General features: G+C 41.8%; 1 protein-coding gene across 2 annotated transcripts; it reads right to left on the reverse strand.

Annotated features, from left to right (window-relative positions):
- Positions 1-4,583: 4,583 nt before the first annotated feature.
- On the reverse strand, positions 4,584-22,099 carry ccdc3b (coiled-coil domain containing 3b). Of its 2 annotated transcripts, none has more exons than XM_062398315.1 (3): positions 21,330-22,099; positions 10,822-10,999; positions 4,584-5,978 (listed from the first exon to the last, which is right to left on the reverse strand). In XM_062398315.1, the coding sequence occupies exons 1-3, from the start codon at positions 21,686-21,688 to the stop codon at positions 5,691-5,693; spliced, it is 825 nt and encodes a 274-aa protein (XP_062254299.1). In that variant the 5' UTR covers positions 21,689-22,099; the 3' UTR covers positions 4,584-5,690. The 2 variants fall into 2 exon arrangements, with proteins under 2 accessions (XP_062254299.1, XP_062254300.1); XM_062398316.1 differs by having other exon boundaries at positions 10,822-10,996; positions 21,330-22,098.
- Between the last annotated feature and the right edge of the window lie 2,380 nt (positions 22,100-24,479).

Consider the following 24,479-nt stretch of genomic DNA (forward strand, 5'->3'; position numbering starts at 1 on the left):
TTGACATCCATGTTACTTGCTGTGGGAATACAGGCCCGTGCTTGACATTAACCCCCGACTACAGCTGGGAGGGAAAACATACTCTCGGTAGGAAAACATGAAACGAGGCAGGATAATGTGTTTCTTCACACCTTGAATGTCTATAATGGGACTTAACTGCTTTTGCAGGACACAGAGAGGAATTCTGGGGTCAGTCTGGGGGTCGTAGTTGCCAACAGAAATGTGTGTGTCTCTGTGAATGATGTCCTGTAAATCAGTTTCATTCATTCATGCTCCATGAGCCGCTCACAAGTCAGTATTCTTCTTTTCATGCTTTCGCGGATTTCGGGTCTTGTTTACATAAAAGCTTGAAATGAACCCAGATGGTTCTCTCAGTATGGAGTCTTAGCAGCTTAGTCACAATAAAAGCCCTTGACTTCTCTTAAGATCAGGTAACAGTCTTATTATAGCCAATTTATCTGCATACATAACACATCAAATATGCTCTGTACTGCAATAATAATAATAATAATAATCTTTTTTTTTTTTATTGTTATCATAATAAATTAATGTATTTATTTCCAATGTTATATTCTTATTAATTTTATTTTGGTGTTATGTATATATAAGTTCTTTACCACACATGCACCATGCATGTTGTAGACTGCAGGGTTATGCTTTGCTTTGGAGTAATTTATGTTCCCATAAAATACTCTGGCTTAATATACAAAATTGTACTGAGGTGTGGGGATGTGCTGTTGATGGAGAAAACTGCAGTTTAAATCTGCTGTAACATGCCCAGTGACTCATGTCTAATGGAACTTAACCAATATTGATTTCAAAACACTTTCTCATTCCAACAGATTTTGCTCAAAGCATTTTTCTGTCCTGTACATGCAATAAATGAGTCATTGCTCTTTTTACTGCTCAAAAACATTAAGGGAACACATAATTGTCACAGTTTAAGAGCAAGTCAGAAATCAATCTGTACATTTAGGAAGCACAAGTAATTAACCTGATATGGCGCTTTGGAGAGGCCAAAGCAAGTGAACTCACAAAAAGGGAATAGTTTTACATGTGATGGCCACAGACCATTGCTCTCTCTTTATCTTTCTTCACTGATTATTCTATAGATTTGTGTTCTGCTAGTGTCCTTGTCCTTACTGGTAGCATGAGGCTGTACCTGCAGCCCATTCAGGTTGCACTGGTAGTCCAGCTCCTACAGGATGGCACATCCCTGCGTGCAGTCACAAGAAGGTTTGCTGTGTCTCCAGCACAGCGTCAAGAGCATGGAGGAGATACTAGGAGACTGGCCATTACACAAGGAGAGCTGGACCGGGTAGTAGAAGTCAAAGCTGCAGCAGGACCAGTGTCTGCTCCTTTGTGCGAGGAGGAACAGGAGGTGCACTGCCAGAGCCCTACAAATGACCTTCAGCAGGCTACACGTGTGCATGTTTCTGACCAAACTGACCTCGACATATCCTCGCCATGTGCTCACAGCCCAGCACCGTGCAGCTCGATTGGCATGCACAAGAGAACACCAGTACACAAGTCTCACTCGGAACGCTCCCTCTCCTTGTTCAGTTAGTGATATTTCTGTTCTTCATCAGATCTGGAGCACTGGAAGTACCAGCAATTCTCACATCTTGCATGCAACTTCTCAGTGTTTTTCAAAAATAGTAACATCTGTCTCCAGTCACCCATACAACTGGTGGATTTACAAAAAAACAAGCCAAAATTTGATGCTCCTTTCTCAGAACTATGTAAAAACGTTGACTCAGGTCCAGAATGAAACAAAAAAGCTGCAACCCCTGAGCACAGGCTTAAATATGATGTAAACATCCAGAGTAGAAAATATGGCACTATAAACCAAACGACCCCAAATGTAACCATTAAGGGTATCATTAACAACAAACAAATGAGATCCTGAATATCTCCCTCTTGTTTTCTGGACCTCCTCCACTAACCAGACAAAGAGAGAATCCAAGGAAAGGGTGCAACGAGTAGGAGGAAGGAAGCAAGGAAGGAAAAAAGTAGATTGGCGCTGAAGGTACAAACTGCGGTCTACATTTCGCTAAGTGGGTGAACGAAAGGGGTTGATAGAAGAGAATTTACCACAGCTGGAAGAACTTGTTTGTAATGAAGTGACTTCCAGCCTGAATTAAGTGTGCGTTATGGTCTATTGTGAGAAACTATGAACATGATAAGTTATTTCACTGAGTGAAAAAACAACAGTGAAAGCAGAGGGAAACACAAGTTCTCCAGTTTGACCCATCACCTTTTTTTGCATGCCATGACTGGGCCAAGGAATTAAATTACTGAGCTCACTCCTTTTGGCTCGCCAAGATGCTGATTTTGCGTCCCTATGGTCCAAAGTTGGAGCTTACAATAGCGAGGGGAAGGGGGGCGAGGCATTGTGATTGGCACTGTGAGTTTTGCCAGACTGCAACAGCAGAACAGTCTCTGAAGACAAACACACACATCAGTCATCCTCATTGAAAGAGACATGGACAGACAACAATGAAAAATCCGTTGTGCCAGAAGAGGCTACAGCTGGTCAAGTGTGACGAGACGATGAGGAAACGTTTCCACTCAAACTGAAGCCTCGTTCACAGATGTGCTGGGTAATGTTCAGAAGAAAGAGGAAAGGTATTTCTGACTTTCTGGAATGGACCATGATATCAAATTTCTTGAAATGCTGTTGTGAGTATGTTCCCTTTTTAACCATACCAGCAATGTGGCTGTGTGGCAGCTGGTCTATTGCTAGGCCTGATTAGTATCATAGCAGATATTGCCTTAAATTCATGGTCCCCAAAGGATGAATCCCACATTGACTTTCTCTCTGGTGCCACTTTGTGGCTTGAAAACTCGCCAATGGATATCAAAGAGACCTTCACGTCCACTGAAAACCAATTTGATCGACTTCTTTCATTATTTCATAACATTTCCTATACCTGAGCTGCAGACTAGTTGTGTTCACAGCTGAAATCTAATGTTAGCAGGCTAACCGCAATGAATTTAAATGGTGGCCTAAATGATAAAGATAATACCTGCGAAACACCTGCATACCTGTATCTATAATGTGAGCATTGGGTGTACTTTCTTAACTCTCTGAGGCATTTATAACAACTGATTCTCACATGTTTGATGGAAGATTTAGTGACATTGAAACCTAGTGACCTAAATTGGCTTTCAGGTAACAAAGAAATGCAAAATACTCTAGAGCCGGTATCAGTTTATCCCGTCTGGGCTACTGTAGACTCAAGGGAGAATCTGTATTTCTGCAGACCTAAATAATTACCTACAGAAACAATGAAGTCTGTAGCAAGTTAGGAAGCAGTGATGGATTTCTTGAGAAATATGAAAGACTCAGTGTAGCTGCTTGAGGAAATATGAGTAGAAAGGAGAAGAGTCTGAGAAGATATAGGCTATTAACAAATCAGATGCTGTGCATTCAAAAACAAAAAAAAAGATGGAAGCAGAGAAGCCAGAGAATAGTAAACATAAAAAAACAAGACAAAAGTAAATAAACCATGTCCACATATAGCCACGTCCTCTGGAAAGGACCACCACAGTGCAGTCCTCCTGCTTGACATCTGTTTTGCAGCTTGGCTGTGCACGGTGGTTTATGTTGAGAGAGCAGCGTGTGTATATCATCTTTGGCCTGGGTCCATGGGACTCTGACAGTTGGCTGCAGGCAAGGTCGTAAAGGTTGCAAAGGTTTCACTGGGCGAAGAAGACGACAACGAGGAGACAAGATGTGGAGGGCGGAGCAGTTCCCTGCAGCACTTTGCTCCGACGGCAGATAGATAGGCAAGAACTTGTAAATGTCCCCTTAGTTTCCTGCTCCACCGCAGATAAATGCTGCGGGTGAGCTCCCAATATAAAATGTGTTTAAGATGAGTTAATTTTTTTGTTGCTCCTCGCTGTCTGACATGAAAACCATGCCCCCCCCCCCCCCCCCCCCCGTCCCCTCGGTTTCATGCAACAGCACCATATGGAAGAAATTTCAGCTCTCCTGGAATTGTGTTGAAAATTCCATGTGCCAAGAAGATTTCGTGTCTGAAATGCTCCTGTGTTCTAAGTGAAAGTGCAGCAGACCAAAACTAGACAAGAGTTTGACAGGAAGAGGTGAAAATAGGACCCTTTTATATTTTTAGGATTTATGTTGCTTTTGAATTTTTTATTTTGTCTATGATTTGATTTATCAGCGCTGAATCCCACTAAAATAGTGTGGGTTCCAGAAAACATTTATCATTTCTGACTTGACTATGCGGAAAACAGGAAACATTGCATTGACGTTTGAAACTCACTTAAATCGATCACAGCTGTTGCAGTAGTTGTCTGTCCTGTTTGTATAGACATTGTTTTAATCAACACTGTGGAGGAAAGTGACTTTAGAACATGTGTAAGGGTATGAACACAGTCAAAGAAGCAGAACTGCTTCAGGCTAAGAAGATGTTACAAAACCACAATGGGAACCGATCTGTAACTCTCAAGAAGGCTCATACCAGTGAACGCCTTTTCTTTCAAATGATACTGAAAACCAAATATAGGGTTAATTTGCAGGTTATAATCTCTGACAATAAAAACATCCACAGAAGAAGTTTTGTAAAAGGTCATTTATTTATTTAAAAAAGATACAATGACTGGTAACACAAATGATTATGCTATTGCAAACCACATGTTTATAGTTTAGAGAAAGCACAAAAATATAGATAACAAAAGCAAATGTAGAAAGTATAATGAAGCCAACTCTCGTTTCTGACACAGAAAAAGCCTGTACCACGCCAGGCTCACTGGCTGGACTCAATGGGTGCTCAGCACCGTGTTCTCATTCAGTACAATTTGTGTTACATGTAGGAGAACTTGAAAAAAATCCCTCTTGGGAAGCAGTTCCCTGGTTGTAAAGAATCACTAGTTTCTGAGGGTATAAATAGATGAAAAGAGCAAATAAAGACCCGGCAAAGGTAGAGAAGACAAATGATGAAATAGTGGGTCTTGCAACATTTGAACTTTGACACAGCTGCTCCTGTGTCTGCACACCCATATACAGAGTCAACGCATTGTGTGCATGCAATGCTTCCACACACAAGATTTAAAATGCTCACTACTTTGTATTCCATGACACCCATTGCAGTTAAGAACTACAACTCTAAGTGATAAACTCCATTCTGTGTTATTCAGACTAGGAAATTCCTCTACATGAATAGAGAGCATTTTAGTGACAACATTTTTGAAATAAGAAATTCAACTATAACATTTAAACAACGCATAATGTGTCCAGCACAGAAAACAAACAAATAATGAAGAAGAGATCTTGAATTTCAAATGCTTGAACATTGTCCTCATATTTATCAACTTGAAATGTTTGGAAAAGTTTGGATAGTGATTTTGCTGCCACTGAATGATTCTAATGGAGACAGGTTCACTTCAGAGAGACTGAGCATATTGGATTAATGGCATTAACCCTTTGTTGATGCTAGTTTTACTGGCCCAGGTTTTACCAAGAATTACTGCAACAGGTTGTTCCGCAGGGGTTTCATGAAATTTGTTATTTTTTAAAATAAACATTAAATAGTAAATTGTAATTAAAACCAAATTTGTTACTTTCATCCACTCCTTGCCGCTGTTGCTGTCACCTCCCCCTGCTCCTCAACCAGTCTGCTCTGTCGCTGATGCTTCACAGGGAGTGACAGTGGGTTTACAGTCTAGTTTTTCAACTTCTTGGAGAGGACCTTTTTGGGGGGAGGGTTCTTCTGGTCCTGGGTAGTGTCCTGATCTGGGTGGGGCGTCTTCGGCTCGTAAAGCTGTTTGAGGTTAAGGGTCTGCTGCTCCTTTGAGGTTTCTCGTTGGGCCTGGCGCAGCAGACGCTTCATGGTCTTCACCTTTTCGCGCAGATGGCCGTTGGCTTTCTCCAAGGTGCGCACCTTCTGGGAGAGAGTCCTCACCCTCTCTTCCTCCTCGAACAGAGCTTTCTGCACCGTGGAGCACAGCAACTGTGAAGAGAAGAAGTTCTCATGTTCTTTACACAGCAAATACAATCCATTTAAAAAGGAAATTACTTTTTTGAACATTTATTCTTAAGTCTCACGCAGCTTTTCATCCACCTGCAGTGTTGCTATTATGGAGTTACTACCATATAAAAATGGATAATACGAAACCAAAATATGAACTCTGCCATTTTGCACATTTGGAGCCAGAAGCTGTGTCTCAATCTAGGATGAGTAGACCATGTCAGCGCTCTGGTCACCAGCTTGTTCCGCCCTTGCCTCTTTGAAAAACAGTTCACAAGTCAGTCTCAGCTGCCAGAAATGACGTTTCACTCCGTTCTCAGTCATCAAGGTCATAGTATCTTCAGAAGTTGTACATATGTAAATGGCCAGTAGGACTTGCTTGTGTTTCTTAAAGATTTCTCATTCAAAAGGAATTCAACTCAGAGCTAATTGAAAGCAAACTTACTGGAAAAATGTGTGCTTAACTATACATCAGTGTGATTACAACTAAGTCAAATGACAGAGACCATCTTTGAGGATTATTTATATGACGTGCACTTTGACTTTTTAATCTGACCGATGTTCCGTTCACTAGGATGGAGGAGGCAGGATTTATGACCTATACTGCAGCCACCAGCGCTTTGGCTTCACTGTTGAGGAGGAATACATAAGACAGAGCTTAAACATACTTAAACATTAACCCTCCATCTTCATATTAAAGATTTACAGTATATGTTCACTTATTAGCTAAGTACTAACACAACAGAAGTCCATCTCTCTAAAGAAGTTGTCCATCCACAGTGGCAAACTCATGTTTCCACACAGTTCACAGCCTTCAGTGTCTTGGTCCGTCAGTCCAAAGTACGAACCTATCGGTGGGTGAGGCTTAATTTAATGGTCTAATAACACAAGAGCTCTGAGCATATAGCCCCCCCCCCCCCTCCATTCCTCTTAGAGATGTGTCAGCTAAAATCAACTCATGTGGTTTAAGTGGTCTAACTACAGAATTTCTCCTATTTCCTTATTTAACTTAAGAGTGTAATTAAGGACAACCCCCAAAAATTTGGGAAAGTCTCTGATTTCCCCACATCCTTTCCAGCACTGAGGATTAGTTTTATGGTCATAGTTGGATATTTCTTGTGGTGTTACAAAAAAAAAGAAAAAAGAAAGTCATTCTCAGTTTCCAAACCAAAGCTTGGCACCTCACAAATGACTGATCATTGAGGTTCAGGTTGCTCTTTGCAATTTGCTGCTCTACAGAGGCCAGGATCAACTTTTACTCAAGACTTCCCACTGTGCCGTTTGAGTGGAATTAATTATACTTGGATTTTTATTCCGTCATGGCTCGCACTAAACACTAACTTCAGATTTTATGTATTTGTGTAACATTTATGACGTAAGACCTGAGAGATAGGCTGCTTTGATACTAGATGTTGAGAAGATTGCTGGCCTGCTCTTTTGGCAGACCACCAGTGCCGAAAGCTCATGGGTCTTTCAGCATATTCCACTGTTTGTATATGAGTGAGTCCAAAAAATAACTTTTAGCCTAAAAAGGAAAGAGTATCGAAGGAAAAAATGTATTTCTGAAATTATACAGTGGAACAGTTTGTGGAAACAACACATGTAAAGAATTTAAGCGTTACCATGTACAGTTAGTGCTGCTTTTTTGTGAACCAGCCAAAGATAACTTTGCGTCGTTCCAGACTATGGTTCCAGATATAGAGGAGAAATAAATCTTAAGTAAGGAAAATGTGGAGACAACATACTCTGTTTCATAATACGCCACTGTGAGATGAAACCCAACATGCCTGCGAACCTTCGACAGATGATCCAAAGGCCCAGACCTTTCCTAGGTACAAAAAAAATGAGCTCCAGATGCCGGTGACTGCATGCCTGTCTGCCTGAGTGTGGATTTCCTTCACAGATCCTAACGCTTCCACTTGGGCCAGCGTGAAACACTGATGTAAATTCCCAACCATCAGATAACAACCGCTGAGGGTTTTGAGGAAATGTTAAAAATGTGCTGCCGGCTGCCGGGCCACATCACTGGTTACTACATTACTTGCTGTAATATTAGCTGCGGACTTCTCCCATATGCTCTCACTTACGTCCCATAGGGATTGTAACAGGATATGTAACTTTATAATGTAAAAGCAGAAAGCATAAAATGAGAAATCCCTGTTTTGTGCATTCAGGTATGACTTAAACATGACACCTCCAGTTGGTTTCTATTTTCTCTTTAACAGGGCTCAGCTGCATGTAGACGAATTCTTATGTAATTGTCCGTGAAGACGGCTGGAGCCAGGAATGATACAGACATACAATATAAACCTGCCTCTTTCATAAGCCCGTCTCACATGGACATAGTATAATGTCTTCATGTTCAGAACACTTGTTTATACCACATGTCTGACATAGAGCTTGACCAGCAAGACAGAAATTACACCTATATGGGCATATTGTCATGAGACTGAAGATCCTGAGATTCAGTTATACAAATGACAAAAGAACCATTTCTGTAACATTGTAATATTGCATATGATTCCATGAGACCACTGTGCAAACAAGAGAAGCCATGTTTACCAAAGTTCATGTTGCTGAAGCATCAACCAATCAGTGGAGACGTCGAAGCATGGCTCAGACATCCAGAGCAGCATAGATGGGATATAACATTAACATTTTTTTGAATGAGAGTGTTTTTTTTATTATGTATAAATATAGACATTTACAGCACCAGTGGTAATAATGTCTCTCAGTCAGTGAAGAAGAATAAACTTTATCATGTAAAATAAAGCAGCGAATATTTACAACCAGCTAAATTACATTTATAGGTTTTAAACTGATATTACCTTAATTTAATTACGTTATGTTGACACTGAGACAGATTAAAATAAAAGCAGCTGATAAGGAAATATTGACTTTTTAGTCTAGTTTGGTTCAAGCTCCACAAAAACATGGGTCCCACATTCCCCACAATGCAACTCTGTAGACCCCCCCTGCCAGGTAAGTGTCCATCCTGAGTTTGTTAGAGGCAACAAAGAGGATCCATGTTGAGCACCCTCAGCACCCAGCAGGACTTTAACTTTGATGTGATCCTGACTGAAAAAAAACGATAGCTTTATCTCCTTGCAGGACGGAAGCTTCTGCTCTTGAGGGAGCCTATTTGAAACCTTTCTAAGGAAAAGCAGATGGATGCTTGTGCATCCTGTGCTTTAACATAAAACTTTATTGTACCATGGTAATGGACACTGAAATCTTTACAACATGAGCAGCAGTTTGTTCTGCCTCAGTGTGCAGCCGACAAGTTGGGAGATTCTCTGCCGCCCTTCCCAAGCTGATAATTCTCCATTAGTGTTAGGAACAAAAACTGTGAGAAAACCCAGCTTGTTAGTTTTTATTGCTGACAAATGTTCAGATGAATACAGGCCATTGGATTTACTTTGGTCTGGATGATGTGATGGATGTAGCATGATCTGCTCTAATGTGAGTTTGTGTTTTTTTTTGTCCAAACAATGGTTGCTCGGTTCCACAAAAAAAAAAAAAAATGTCTGTTTTTATTTTTCAAAGAGGAAATCTAATCATGAGAATGATGTAAGAAAGAAAAGCTGTTATCTAAACGCTGCTCCGTAATTATAATCACAGGCCTGACCCAAGAGTTTGTTGTTAATGGAACTACAAACCATGTTTTCATTCTCGTTACTCATGGCAGGTTTTTTTTGTTGCTTTTATGAATTGTTAGCAAATGATTGGAAACAGACAGAAGAGGAATGAGCTAAATCATGGGGATCAGGCCAATGGTTTAGATTCATTAAAGGGGATAAAGAAGTGGTGAGTGACTGGAAACCATTTATATACTGGCACGCCGACTCAGAAACTGTGGAGTTTACAGAGCGAAGTGGAACCAGGTGTTTGCCAAAGGTGTTTTTGTGCAAATGTGCTTTGATCAATGAGGCAGTGACAGGGAGGTGATGACGGGAGCTCATGCTTATTGTTTCAGGTCATCTTTAAATCGTATATCCATCAATATGTTTGTAACAAGCTCTACACAGGGTGGTGACTTTCAGATGCTCTCACGCTTTTCGTTTCTCTCATCATCAATCTGCACGTGTGTAACCCAGGAGCTATTTTGCGATTAAGAGTCATAATTTATTTTCGTGGCGTCTTCACTTACCCTGGTTCTAATTAAGTTTTCGATTTCTTCATTTCCATGAATTCCTTTAGACAACTCCCTGAGGATAAGTTATGGTTTTTCCAGTCATTCAATATAATCCTCCTCCTCCTTCAATCTCTATCATGTTCTCTGGTTCAACTTGGTGTAATAATGTTAAAGTGTCTTCTGTGATTCATTTAACCTGATGGCTGTGACTACTTAAGATTTTCGTTATTGATTAATCCAAAGTCATATATTTTAATCAATTAACTTTTCAATCAATACATTGTGAAAGCTGTCTTTTATATACAGTCCATGATTCTTTCCTAGTCTTATTATGTAGACATGTTTGCAGCTTAATCGCATTATAACTTCCTATTCAGATCTTCACAGCCTTTTGCGACATCGTTTTGTCAAACGAATCAAATTGACAAACTAACAAATGCTGATTAACACATACTCTGCTTGGCTGGAATAGTAAGAATATTGCTGTACATGTAGTCAATGTCGGTTATGTAGGAACTAGATTTTTACAAAGAAGAAGAATGTGCGATGAAATAGACGACATGGTTCCACTATTACTTCTCCTCCACCATAACTCTGACAGTGTTATAATAGTGCAACAGACAACTTCAAAAGAATCATACATTTTATCAACGCTTTTATCTGTGGTGTTGTGTGCGAGCAGCCACGTACCCTGCTGTCCTCCTGAGCCTCCCACTCTGGGGTGAAGGTGTGGACCTGAGTGCCGGGAGTGCAATTAGAAAACTGGAAGAGGCTTGCAAACATGCGATGGTTGTCTGGAGTGTCAGAGAAGATGGGGTCCTGGAAGTTCACTCCATGTGGGACAATGTTGTAGTTCTCATCCATCCTGCTTGGCAGAAAGGGAGAAGATGGATTTGAGAACATGAACATCTACAAACATTTAACTATGGAAAAAACACAGACATAGATGCTTTTGCATCTCTGGTAAAACCAAGGCTGTAAAAATTTTGATCAACAACATTTTTTGCGATAAAGACTCCTGGCTTTATTACGAGTATAATCTAGTTAAATCAAAACCAAATGAAGAGATTCAACCTTTTTAATCTTGGAATCTGTTTCACTGAGTCTCTATAGCAGCAAACAAAGTTGGAACACACATGTCAACAGTAAAAGATGGAACGTTTTGGAACAAAACCCCCAAACATTTATTTATATGCAGAATTGCTAACAGACCCTGGTCTATTTTTCAAATTTAAGCATTATAGATGATTCCAGTTAACAAATTATAAGCCAAAGGGATCCACTCTGCATGTTTTACATCTTCTCCTTCAGTGTGTGTGTGTGTGTGTGTGTGTTGGGGAGGAAGCAGCATTTTTTACCATACATCTGGATTCCATCTCGCATCCCTCCAGGGACATCAAAAGTTTGGTTGTGCCTATCAGAAACGGTGTATGCTTGTATATGTGTGTGCTTGTGTTTTTTTGTGTGTGTGTTTGTGTGTGTGCTTGTGCTTGTCTGTGTGTGTGTATGTGTGTGTGTGTGTGTGTGCGTGCGTGCTTGTGTGCGTGTGTGCGTGTGTGCTATGAAAGAGTAAGAAGAAAGTTGATGTTTTCCCTCAACATAGAGAAGTCAAAGGTCAAGCGCAGTAACCAGGTCAGAAGAGTGAATCTGTGTGAACTTGTCTGGATTTAACTGCAATGTAAAAATAAGTGAATCTGAGAAAAGTGACAAAAAAAACCTATTTTTAAATATCATATGTGGTCTGTTTTCCGCCATTTTCTTTTGCGACGAATTAAAAATCTTGTGGAGTGAGATAAAGTCTGGGGTTTCCACGGCGAACATTTGGCTGAAGCAGCGTGCACTCAATCTGTCTAATTTTAAGGTCCAGGGGGAGATCCTCCTTGTTGCGTTTCTCTCGAAGCTTCGGCTCTGATTTGCCCTTTCCGAGAGCTTATTCTCATGATTGATTGGAAAAACTATTTAAGTTGGAGACTGTTGTTGAGGCTTTTGTAACAGGAAATGGACATCCACTGGAGACTGCATGGGAACCTTCCAGTTTTGGCTTCTTAACACGGTGGCTGATGTTTCAGACAGCTCCTCACTCGCTCGCTATGAATGTTTGGGTGCAATGTTGCCGAGTAACACATCAGATCAAATCAAACAGCACTTTTATCATGAGAAGTAGAGGCAATAAAGCTGCATGGAAAATTGTTGTGATACATCTGTGTTACGTACAATCCCAGGGGCTCAGTAATAATATGAAGGAAGTATTGGGATACTTTTTATTATCTATTGACCGTCGATACCCATATGTATATCGTGCAAAGGAGACTGTGGGAAAACCTTTTCAGGGGGTTTCCCTCAGTTACACTCTCCAACAGAACGCCACTGCATCTGTTTACTGGAGTAATAATTGCCTCTTATCACTATCAGATCTGCACTTGAACTGAGCTCTGTAGTGACGTAAGCTCCAGGATATTTGTGATGGAAGTCGCTCGGCTGATACAAGAATAACGTCTGGATGTTGAAGACAAAGTGGTGCCTGGAGGTGGGATTAACTGAAACCTGCATTGAAAATCTTCTGAATAAAAGAGTATGCCATCACCCCATACTCAACAATACATAATCACATTTGCAGTTGGCTACCAACACCAAGGTGAACCACCACCATCTACTGGATCTGCCTTCTCTCCCCACTCAGCCTGCACTGCACGGTTTCATACTTGATTTTGATAGCTTCTTTCTTCGTTTGGTCTAATGGCAGTTTACTGTACACCTGTTATAAAGGCGAAACACCAACACTCTCTTGTTGCTCTTCAGATTGCATAAATCTGTCGCCTTTGCAATCAGTGTTGTACATGAACACGTTCAATGAACGCTGAACTGAAAGAATCACTTTACAAATAATGAACTCTCGTTGGAATGAACACCGTTCGCTTTCACGTAACTGTTTTTAATTATCAACATATCGGCCATCAGGTGAAATACCAGGAGCAAGCGAAAATGTGTGTGTGTGTGTTTGTCTGTTTTGCGTGCTTCACACACACACAGGCCCAAAGGCTCCACCCCCACTCCCTCACTCGGAACAACACACACGGTGAGATGAGAGGAGCGCTACGTGAAGCAGGTCATTGACTTTGTTGAAGAACAGAGGAAACCAACAGAGAATTTCTCTCTGGTGTGGACCAGAGAGAAACGCTCTGAAAAGCTACTCAACGATCAGAAGGTTGGTTTGTACCAAGATGGAGTTCCTGTGACCTCCTCCCCTCTGACCTGCTCTCACTTTAACTAATAAACGCTCATCACAAGTTATTAGGACCTGATCAGTACATTAAGTTTACTTAGTGCTTGTTTGATTCGCTCAAGAGTTTATGAGGCTGCGTTGAAAAATGAAAAATGACCAGTCAACAAGTTACGGCTCAGAACAACTTGAGACGTGACACTAACAGTCAGGACTCAATGTTAAAGGGACCTTAGTGACAAGCATACATAATCCGACACCATCAATTAATAACTAAATATATGATCGTAAATTTGTCACCTAAATCATCCCAATAGAAAATGGAACAAATGAATGAGAGAAGCCAGAGTGACAAGCTAACTTTGGCGTCACTTGTCAATCAATTGATAATTATGCATAATTTAAAGGCTCTTTATTATCTAAGCATTTTTTAACCAGGCTATGAACAGATTTAATTCTGTTCTTAAGTTTGTGTTTTCAACATGGGAGTCAATGTGAATTGACTGGTTCTTGGAGTGGCCACTCAGTATAATACAGCTTTTTGCACTTCAGCATATATATAGGCTTCAAATCGCTCAGGCCGGGGGGTTGCTCCTCGGAAAAGAATATGTTTTTGCCTGTAGTGTCCTGCCTAAACAGTAGCCGCATAATTTTTGATTGTAGGTTCCTCATCTAATAACTTTTCATTCTACTAGTTTGTTGTTTGCTGATAGATCTTTATCATTACATTACAATGCATATATTTAGCTGACGTTTTGATCCAAAGCGACTTAAATAAAGTGGATATCAGTACATGATACACACGACCCTCCCTAAAATGTGAAAGGAAGGAATGTATCTGCACTAAAACTAAGTCATTCTCACAATCGTTTTTTATTTTGTGGTTAAAGTTAAAAAAGTGTTGAGGCTCCAGAAATGTCAGCTCTGATTTTTGTCAGCTCTGATTTAACATTACAGTGGATGGAGAGCTCCTTGGTACTCCTCATAGAACCAACAGTTTAGGGCTCATAGATTTCACAGTGACTTAAAGATTTGACTCAGTGATTTTGGGGTTTGAGAGCAGTTTAATGGTCAAAGTTTTAGAAGCACGTCAGACCTGCTCTCACTCTGGCGATGATGTCATCCACTCTTGCTTTAAAGGGCAAGAGAGCTTGACTCTCATTCAAAAACATTCTCTTTTTTCTCTTCGGATCGTATCAATCTTTAATCTTTGCAACAGATCAAGACATCAAAGGAATATAGCACCACTGACACTGTGAGATTAAAGCAAACTGACTACAAGGAGATATTTGCTGAATGAATCTTATGAAGAGTTATAGTATGTAAAGCCTGGGTGGAATTAAATAATCACAAGCAGTTGTTAATTCTTTCAGCTTTACGTATTCAGAGTAAGCACCTGAACAACTAAACTCAACAGTGCAATAAATGGAGGAAAAGACCATAATGGCACACAAGATGAATGACCAACAACGGATAAGTGTTCCGCTGTACCTTGACGATCCGAGGACAGAGGGGAGTGATGAGAAGAACCAAAAAGAACTTCAGAAGATTAAACAAACATTCATCATGTACGATGACACCATGCGCAAAGTAATGTTGTGCAAGACAAAACCAGTCAAGTGGGCTGAGTGCTGTGTGGAACCGGAGGCGGTAAAAGAGGTGGCAGATGACACTGTAATTCAAGAGCCAAGTGAGCGGCAATCAGAACTCAGACAGGAGGAAGAGAATCTGCTAAATAAAAATCTGGATCTCTTGGAACGGCTGCTGGTACAGGAGAAGAGTTTCACCGCTGTCCTCAATATCCAGCTCTGCGAAACACAGAAGACTCTTCTGAGTTTACAGACTGACTGGAGAAAACTTCAGGAGAGATACAATGAGGTTGAAGTAAAGTGGAAGTCTGAGGCCAAGTCCAATGTTGCCCTACGCTCAAAGATCCAACACCTTAGACAACAATCAGAGGCGCAGGTCAGACAGAGGAGCCAGAAGGATGTTGAGGAGGAGGAGGATGTGAGCTCTGTACCAGCCCCTGAGCCTCCACAGGTGAGCTGTGAACCCAGCAATGAGCTGTCTGAAGCCCCAGTAAAGAACAAGAAGAAAACTGGGTGGAAGATGTTCACCAATTGGATTAATGCAAGAAGTTGGTCAAGTTGGATTTACTGGCCATTTTAAATGTTTAATATTGACCAAGCTACAGCCTTCATCAAACTAAGTTGAACAAATGACTTTACATTTATACAAAATAACGTGAAGGTGAGGGAGAGTGAACGACGCTCACCTTCACAATCATTTTCATTACAAGACAGCCAGTGTTGCCACAGTTACTTTGAAAAAGTAATCTGATAACTGATTACTCCTTTAAAAAGTAACTTTAGTTAGATTACAAGTTACTTTATTAGTTACATTCAGCAGCTGCCGACAACACCCCCACCGCCTCAACATAAAAATGACAATCACATGCGTCAACACCCACCGTGGGCCTTCGCGATGCTTTGTTTTAATTAAGTCGGATTCCCCTGGTCAGCACCAGATCTGAAGGCCTAATTATAGTCCTGCGACTGCAACCGCGGAAGGCCACGCAGCTGCATTGACGGATCCGTTTTGGTTTATGCTTCCTAAACGTGTTGCGCGTGTTGCAACGCAATTCACCACCAGAACACTAGGCGGAGTAACGTTTTTTTCAAAAACAAAACACACAAAGAAGAGACCTCTTCTTCTTCGTCGAATGTTTATTTACATCGCCACTCCGGCCCCTCATAGCCTATTTCTGGCGGACAAATCGGCCAGTCAGTGACGGGTTATACAAGTGGTCATACTTTCGGATCTCTTCTGCCATGTGCTCTTCTATTTGGTCCATATTCGTTGTTCTAAGTCTTCTGTGATTTCCGCGTATTGTGGGGCATGAAACCGGAAACTAGACTCCGTACGAGATGTAGTAAGCGGACAAATCACAAGCCTTGCGGGCTGCGTGAGGCTCGCGTCGTTTTGTCGTATAGTTAAGGCCGAATTATACTCGTGTTGCACGGACGCACGCATGCACGCAAGAAACACACCCCTTTCGTGCCCTCTGGCGTCTTGCGTGCGTCTGTCGATTTTTCTAACTATACGACAAAACGACGCGAGCCTCACGCAGCCCGCAAGGCTTGTGATTGGTCGGCTTACTACATCCCGTCCGGAGTCTAGTTTCTGGTTTCATGCCCCACAATACGCGGAAATCACGAAAGATTTAGAAGAACGAATATGGACCAAATAGAAGAGCACTTGGCAGAAGAGATCTGAAAGTAAGACCACTTGTATAACCCGTCACTGACTGGCTGATTTGTCCGCCAGAAATAGGCTATGAGGAGCCGGAGTGGCGATGTAAATAAACATTCGATGAAGAAGAAGACGTCTCTTCTTTGTGTGTTTTGTTTTCGAAAAAAAAAGTCACTCCGCCTAGTGTTCTTGTGGTGAATTGCGTTGCAACATGCGCAACACGTGAGTCAAGCATAAACCAAAACGAGTCCGTCGATGCAGCTGCGTGGCCTTCTGCGGTTGCAGTCGCAGGACTATAATTAGGCCTTTAGAAAAATTGGCGGACGCACGCAAGCCGCCAGAGGGCTCGAAAGGGGCGTGTTGCGTGTCTTGCGTGCAAGCGTGCGTCCATGCAACACAAGTATAATTTGGCCTTGAGTCAGCTGCTAGGCGCCAGCCGAGGCGCACCGCTGGAGGGGGCCCCCCGCGCGAACGGAGGGTTCCCCCAGCGGGCGCCGTAGCTGAGGTGATCCGCGAGAAGGGCCCGACACGAGTCGCCGCCGACCGCCGTACCTGGTCCCCTCCACCCCTCCGCCTTCCGCACCGCCGACGGACACCGCCCCGCGGCCCAAGAGAAAGAAAGCCCGCGCACCAGCGACGCCCCGAGGCGCCGCGGACGACGACCTCCCCCATCCCCCCCCAAAAAAACATTGAGGCGTGCTGCACACCGAGACTCCGGCGCCGTGGAAAGGAGGGCAACGGGGTGACTGGTCCCCCAGCCGCAGCAAGTGCCCAGTGGTTTAACCACAAATACCAATGGCATCAGCCAATAATATCGGTGAGAGTCAAGTTTATTACCGATGTGCCGATGTCGGTAAACGAGGTGAATATCGGCCGCTACCGATGTTCGGCTGATACATCATGCAACACTAGATATTAAATAATTTCCCAAGGCACACCTGGCGATCTCTCACGGCACACTAGTGTGCCGCGGCCAGTGTTGCCAACTCCTCAGTAAGGAAAGTAGCTATTGGCTGTCCTAAAAGTCGCTAGATGTCGCTAAATGACGTCATCGTCTAATTTGCATAATGTAATGGTCGCTATCAAGCCTCACGCAGCCCGCAAGGCTTGTGATTGGTCTGCTTACTACATCCTGTCCGGAGTCTAGTTTCCGGTTTCATGCCCCAGAATACGCGGAAATCACGGAAGATTTAGAAGAACGAATATGGACCAAATAGAAGAGCACTTGGCAGAAGAGATCCGAAAGTATGACCACTTGTATAACCCGTCACTGACTGGCCGATTTGTCCGCCAGAAATAGGCTATGAGGAGCCGGAGTGGCGATGTAAATAAACATTGACGAAGAAGAAGAGGTCTCTTCTTTGTTTGTTTTGTTTTCGAAAAAAAAAAGTTACTCCGCCTAGTGTTCTGGCGGTGAATTGCGTTGCAACATGCGCAACACGTTTAGGAAGCATAAACCAAAACGGATCCGTCGATGCAGCTGCGTGGCCTTCCGCGGTTGCAGTCGCAGGACTATAATTAGGCCTTAAAAATTGGCGGACGCACGCAAGCCGCCAGAGGGCACGAAAGGGGCGTGTTGCGTGTCTTGCGTGCATGCGTGCGTGCGTGCAACCCAACTATAATTTGGCCTTAAAGGCAGAATTATAGTCCTGAGACTGCAACCGCGGAAGGCCACGCAGCTGCATCGACGGACTCGTTGCGGGTTATACTTTTCTAACGTGCTGTGTGTGTTGCAACGCAATTCACTGCCAGAACCATAGGCGAGTAACGTTTTTTTTCAAAGACAAAAGTTGGCAACACTGGCCGCGGCACGCTAGTTGAAAATCACATGACTACATGACTCCCAGAGACGCAAGAACAAATCAAATATATATTTTACTATTAATGAAAAAATACTAAGGCACAGTGACTTGGACAAGTAACTTTAATCTGACGAGTAATATAACGCGTTAGATTACTCGTTACTGAATAAAGTGGTCAGATTAGATTGACTGAAGACAGCACACAGCAGCACAAGACATTGGCCTGGCCCACACAGTGCTGCTCGCAGCCCTAGCTTTGAAGTCTTATTTATTTCAATACCACGAACAGAGTTTAAAGGGTTAATTGTTATGTGCAACAATAAAAAATAATCAAATCATAAGTGCAATTTTGGTAAAATTCTTACTTCTCTAAGTTCCTCTCCCAGGTGCAGTTATTACCTTATTCTCAATGTAAAATAGAAACTAGTATCATAGAAAACTTTGTGGCTTAGTTTCCTTTGTTGTTGCGGTTCCATTAAGGGTTGTGCTGGTGTATATTTCCATCTTTTATTTCTTTTATCACCTTGTGCCCGGGGACATCCGATGCCATGATTTACAATTGTTTCGGATTAGGTGAATCAAATATAGTTAATAAAAACATTTAAACTTAAATCAACTACATTGATTTGACAATATGTTTTATGTAGTCATCTATCATGAATTTGCCTAAAGTTTAAGTAAAAACTACATATACAACTTTATTTGTAACAATAAAATATGTTGGTCATATGTTAATACATATGTTTTTACACTTGGTGTTGAAGAAAGTTTGATTTGTTTTATTGAGTCAGATTTTTGTTGCTGTAGTGCTTTGGAGTGATTTGTTGACATATAGTTTTGGGGTCTAAGGACCCAGAGAGGGGGGAATATATTGCTTTTGCTCTTTGCACAGATTTAGAACTATATAACACGTCGCTTTGCCCTTACTTGTGCTGATCAAACTTGGCTGCAGTCACAAAACAAACACATCGAAGGGTGCACACACAAACGTCAGTACTGGTAGCAATATTGTTTATCAAAGGTTATAAAAGCTGGAGCAGCTGTTGGAATAAACAGACCCTTCCACTGCAATTGGGCCTCTGTGTATTCTTCATGAAAATCTTCTGTAACACACTTCCTCTACCTCTACTCGGTCTACTACGCAAGTGTGATTTTTTTATCGTATGTGATGTGTAACATACACCATACTTCTGATGTTGGCCCTGCTGCAGACCCTCATGTGGGACAGCCAGAGATTAAACTAGAGGAATGCTTTATAGTCCCTGCCCCCCCCCCCCCCCTTGCCTCTCTCCTTCTCTCTTTGAATATCTATGTCTTCATCTGTTTAAGAGAAAAGGCAGAATGTGAGGGAAATATCAGAAAGGCCTGTCAGCACACGTTGTCTTCATCAAATGGTATACTGGCTTATTTCATCAGTGCCGGGCCGACACTAAGGTGATCCACCGCTGGCTGTGCTGAAAACTCTGAGCCGCAATACTTTGTAGTTTACCTGTAAGCTGTTAGTAAATGTCTGGTGCTGTAATTGCACTGGTAGGAATGCAACGGACGTAATGTTTTTTGCAATCTAAGTGGAAACATTGGCAGGTTATTAAAACACATTATTAAACTGAAATCGATACATCGTCAGATACTGATTAAAAGAGAAAGAGAGCTGTGCCACAGCCGATCTGACCGTAGGGTGTTTCTGTTCTGATCTCAGCAAAGGTATTGAGAGTGGCTGTTTTTTATTAGAAGGACAAAGAGGAGGTAAGGTTCAGTCTGTGGATTTTAAATTATACTGTATTACAACGGTCTGGACGAACCATTCAGGCTTTAACGTTTTATTTCAGAAAGTCAAATAAAAAGTAAACATCTCTAAACATAAACTTGCCAGCAGTAACTGCTGGCGACCAGCTTTCAAGCTGGCACCTCGGTTTTGCATCTCGGCAGTCTCTCCATGTGTGTCCACTCTATGAGCTTTGCTCATGTGCGTCCCAGTCCTTGTCTCTCTCCCATGTCCCTTGTGTGTCTCTCTCTGGTAGCTCAGCTACTGACTTTTGAATCCAGGGAGAGTTTATTGGCCAACTGGTCTCAGCTGTGCCAATCCCCTCTGCATGGTTCACCTAGAGGGGCTCACTGAGCCACCTCCACTTACCCCCATCACCGAATTCAGACTAGGGAGCCATCCAGTAGGGTAAGGGTAAGGTTACTTACCACTAACTTCTTTCTTTTAGTTTAAACATTTAACATTTATCAACTTTTTCCCTGTGTGATATGGCTCCAAGGCTCAGGGACTTCAAATAGTGAAGCAAGTGATGATGTAATTCAAGTGTATGACTGAGAGACATCTGGAGGTCCTTGTCTCCACAGTCTTTTACCACATGGTCCACTCCAAAACTACTGTGAAATGTGCATTTGTATTCCGGCTCTTTCAGATTCAAAGGTTTGTTTCCTTCTAATTTGCTTCCCATTGAAAGTCCAGTTTGGAAGGATATGCTGTAATGAACTGGCTGCAGAAGACGAATATGTCAACATCATCAAATTAGGATTTTAATCTACTCCAAAACTCAATTATGTCAAAAAATGTTTATCACAGACCTAACATTACTTACTCTACTGTTTAGAGTCTTTCAAACAATTCAATACCTATTATATATCAAATATAATTATCCAAGTAAAATATTCTACAAATAAAGGATTCAGAAAATTGTTGGCGCAACATAGACATTACTTAAATAAGTACAACTAATTTGTAACTTAAAGTTAACAAGTTAAATTAATTTAATTGCTTATATAATTTTTTTTTTTTTTACCAGTGTCATAAATATGAGCTGAATCTTTTCGTTAATTTTGTATGGGACGAACAAAACCCAATGCATCGGTGACAACAAACAGTTCTTATGTTTTGTTTTAACAAGGAACCCCAGGGACGTGTTGCGTCTCACCTGAGGAAGAAGTAGTAGTTGTTGTCCTTGGTGACACTGTAGGAGAAGCAGGGGAAGTATCCGAGGCCGGTGACATTGAACCTGGAGCCGGCAGGCACCTCCAGCATACTGCCCCACGCCTGGTCGCACAGCAGCTCGATCTCTGCGGAGAAGAGCAGGTCTGTGTCGTGCTGCCACGGCAGGTAGTTGTACATGCTGTACGACTCCTTGTGAAGCGCCAGCACCTTGGCAAAGACGATGATCTCCGCCAGCTCGGCCCGGCAAGCTTCGGTCTGCGGTCTCCAGTCGTTGGGCAGCTGACACCCCCAGCACCCACCAGGACCCGCCGCCACCAGGACCAGCGCCACAATAATCCACATGATCCGGCAAAGAGTGGGACGTCTGCTGGGTCACTGAGGCGCACGGAGGCGCACGATGGTTGTTGATGGATGAAGTCAGGAAAAGAGAAAGAAAAGAAAACAACTTCTGGGTTTTTCACACCGTGCACATCCTTCCAGCAGATCTACTACTATTCACAGTTGAAGCCCAGGAGAGATGGTGACTTATCTGGGGTCCCTGCTCTCTGCGTAAAAACCATCGGTGGATCAGCCCAATCACAGCAGCATGTCTTGCAACAGCTTCACCTCTCACCTTTGAAAATGAGACCAGGAGGAGCAAATGCATTCAAACATGTGTGAAATAAAAACATTAAAAACTATCTACAAAACTCAACAAATCCTCCAGCTCCAGTGTTCAGAGATTATGTCGCATTTGGATCATGCAGCAAAACCCCTCTGTGATTTCTTAACAGCAAAGTGATCAAACACCGAGGTTAGAATTCAAACTTGATAAGGAGCGCCCTCTAGTGACGATGCTCAGGTATAGACTGACGTGCTACTCAGCTAACAGAATCCAGCCAATGTTGAAAGACAGCGATAACCTCAGAGGCCAAAGCAGCTAAACATCACCCAGGGACGAAGTTAATGGGCCATTGGTACAATGGACGAGGAGTCTGGCCATGGTTCAGATGATCCCAGGGTTGAGTCTCTACTGGCTCAACATGATTACAGCACATTCAGAAACCTGTACGACACTATTTTCCAAAAGCAAAATATATAATTAATGCCCATTCTGAGTTTTATGTGCATGGGTTTATTAATGGGTGACTGACCTAAGCAAGCTACAGGCTTGCTTAGGTCAGTCACCTTAGAAAACCAGCATAATTTACCCCTGAACCAGCACGGAGATGAGCCAGCCCCAAGCCACTACATTGCCATGGGTGGAACCAGGACACCAGTGGACACAGGAGCTGGGTCAGGCTGTCGTGTTGGCAGGACTTCAAGCACCTATTCATTGCACAATATCTAATACTATTTTAATTAAAAAAAAAAAAAAAGAACCATAACCATTAAAAATTAATTATTAAAAAATATATATATAATTTACCAAAAAAACTGCGCGTGCACATCGTGCGCAGAAGCCCATTGCGCAGGAATTGCGCACACAGTTTTTTTTTTTTTTAATGTTTATTTTATTTTATTTCAATTTTTTCTGTTTTTGTATTCATTAATTTAAATTTACATAGTGTTATATTTTTTGCAAATAACAGGTAATTTAATTGGCCAATTTTAAGAGTTCAGTATATTGCCAGATAGAAGAGGAGAAGGCGTAGGAATTGAACTCGCAACGTTCTGGTCGAAGATCGTACTCCCTATCAACTAGGCCACATCGCCTGCTAATTTCCGTGAGGAACCAACCTCTTTAAGTGGATGGACAAATTATCGTGTTTGGGTCCATGTCAATCTTTGCTGCAGAAAATATTTTCTACTTTACTACATGTATTTGACAGCCTTACTTTCATATTTTTGGATTTTGGATACTGAATGAGATAACATGCTTTGTTAGAGAATAACCCAGTAGTGTCCAAACCTTGCCTGACTAGAATCACATCCTGCTGCCCAGTCTACGTCTGCTGCTTGTTTCCATGTGATGTCCAGAGGCTGCCCCCTGCTGGGTGCTTGGTTCCTCTGCTGCTCTTGTTTGGTTTGTGCAGCTTGTGGTTAACTAAAGTTGTCCATAAAAGAAAATCGTTATTATCCTTTCAGGGCAATTTGATTTACAACCAGCAATCAGTGGAAAATTAGCTTTTTATAAATGAATTGATAAGTCGAGCAACAGAAAATTACCCGTCAACTATGTAGATATTCTAGAAAAATGTCTTTCTACTTTTAATTTCCTGTTGTGTTTCTAATTATTATTAATGCTGGTGACATTTCCTTGATAAATGGGTGGAGGTTTTATTACCTCCACATCAGAGTTTATGTTTTCATCTCTGATTTGTCAGTCAACAGGTTTATGTAATAAACTACTGGACCAATAACCACACAACTTGGTAGAAGGAAGCTGCATGGATCAGAGATGAACCTATACAGCTCTGTTTATCTCTACTGAGTGCCAGTCTGGTAAATGAATCTTGAAACTTCTCTAAAAAAACCTTTCCCCCCCACAGGGTTTGAAGAGTGAAGCTAATGAGGTTTTTATAAAGATGTGAAGGAAAACGTCAGACCAAGTGAATCCACTTTATTTCAGCATGAACAGAAAAAAAAGAAGGGAGTTTCATTTCAACATTAGCAGCACAACAATCTACTGGATTTCCCCTCTCATACGATGAAGGTTACTCTTTCTCATCAGTTACTAATAAAGCTCTGTTCAGTTAGACACTCAAAGGGATATAAGAACTGGGGTTTATGAAAATGCAGGAAAATTCAAAACCAACTCAAATTAGTCCTCCCCACGTTAGACTAAGTTTTACTCAACCTGCGTCCCTGAACTTCAAGTATGTGTCCCTTCTGTATTTCCAAAAACACTTTTAGCATTTTGAAACAAAACACTGGCATGAAAATGAATTAAGTATTGACACTGCAGGGGTCTATCAGGCAGTCCATGCCCAACATACTATATTGCCATCTTTCTGCAGCACGAACCTGAGAAACGAGAATACATAACACATCAGTATCATTACTTAGGTTTCCATGGCTGTGACCAAACAGCTGCACTCCAGCTGTTGTCCTGAATGAGCTTTGCTAATGAAAGAATACTACATGCAGTATGCGTTAAGAGCACAGCATCCTGGTTTAAATGTTACTATCAACACATCTCCTTTGGTACTCT

This window comes from Platichthys flesus, chromosome 2 (assembly GCF_949316205.1).
Source record: "Platichthys flesus chromosome 2, fPlaFle2.1, whole genome shotgun sequence".
Taxonomy (NCBI): domain Eukaryota; kingdom Metazoa; phylum Chordata; class Actinopteri; order Pleuronectiformes; family Pleuronectidae; genus Platichthys; species Platichthys flesus.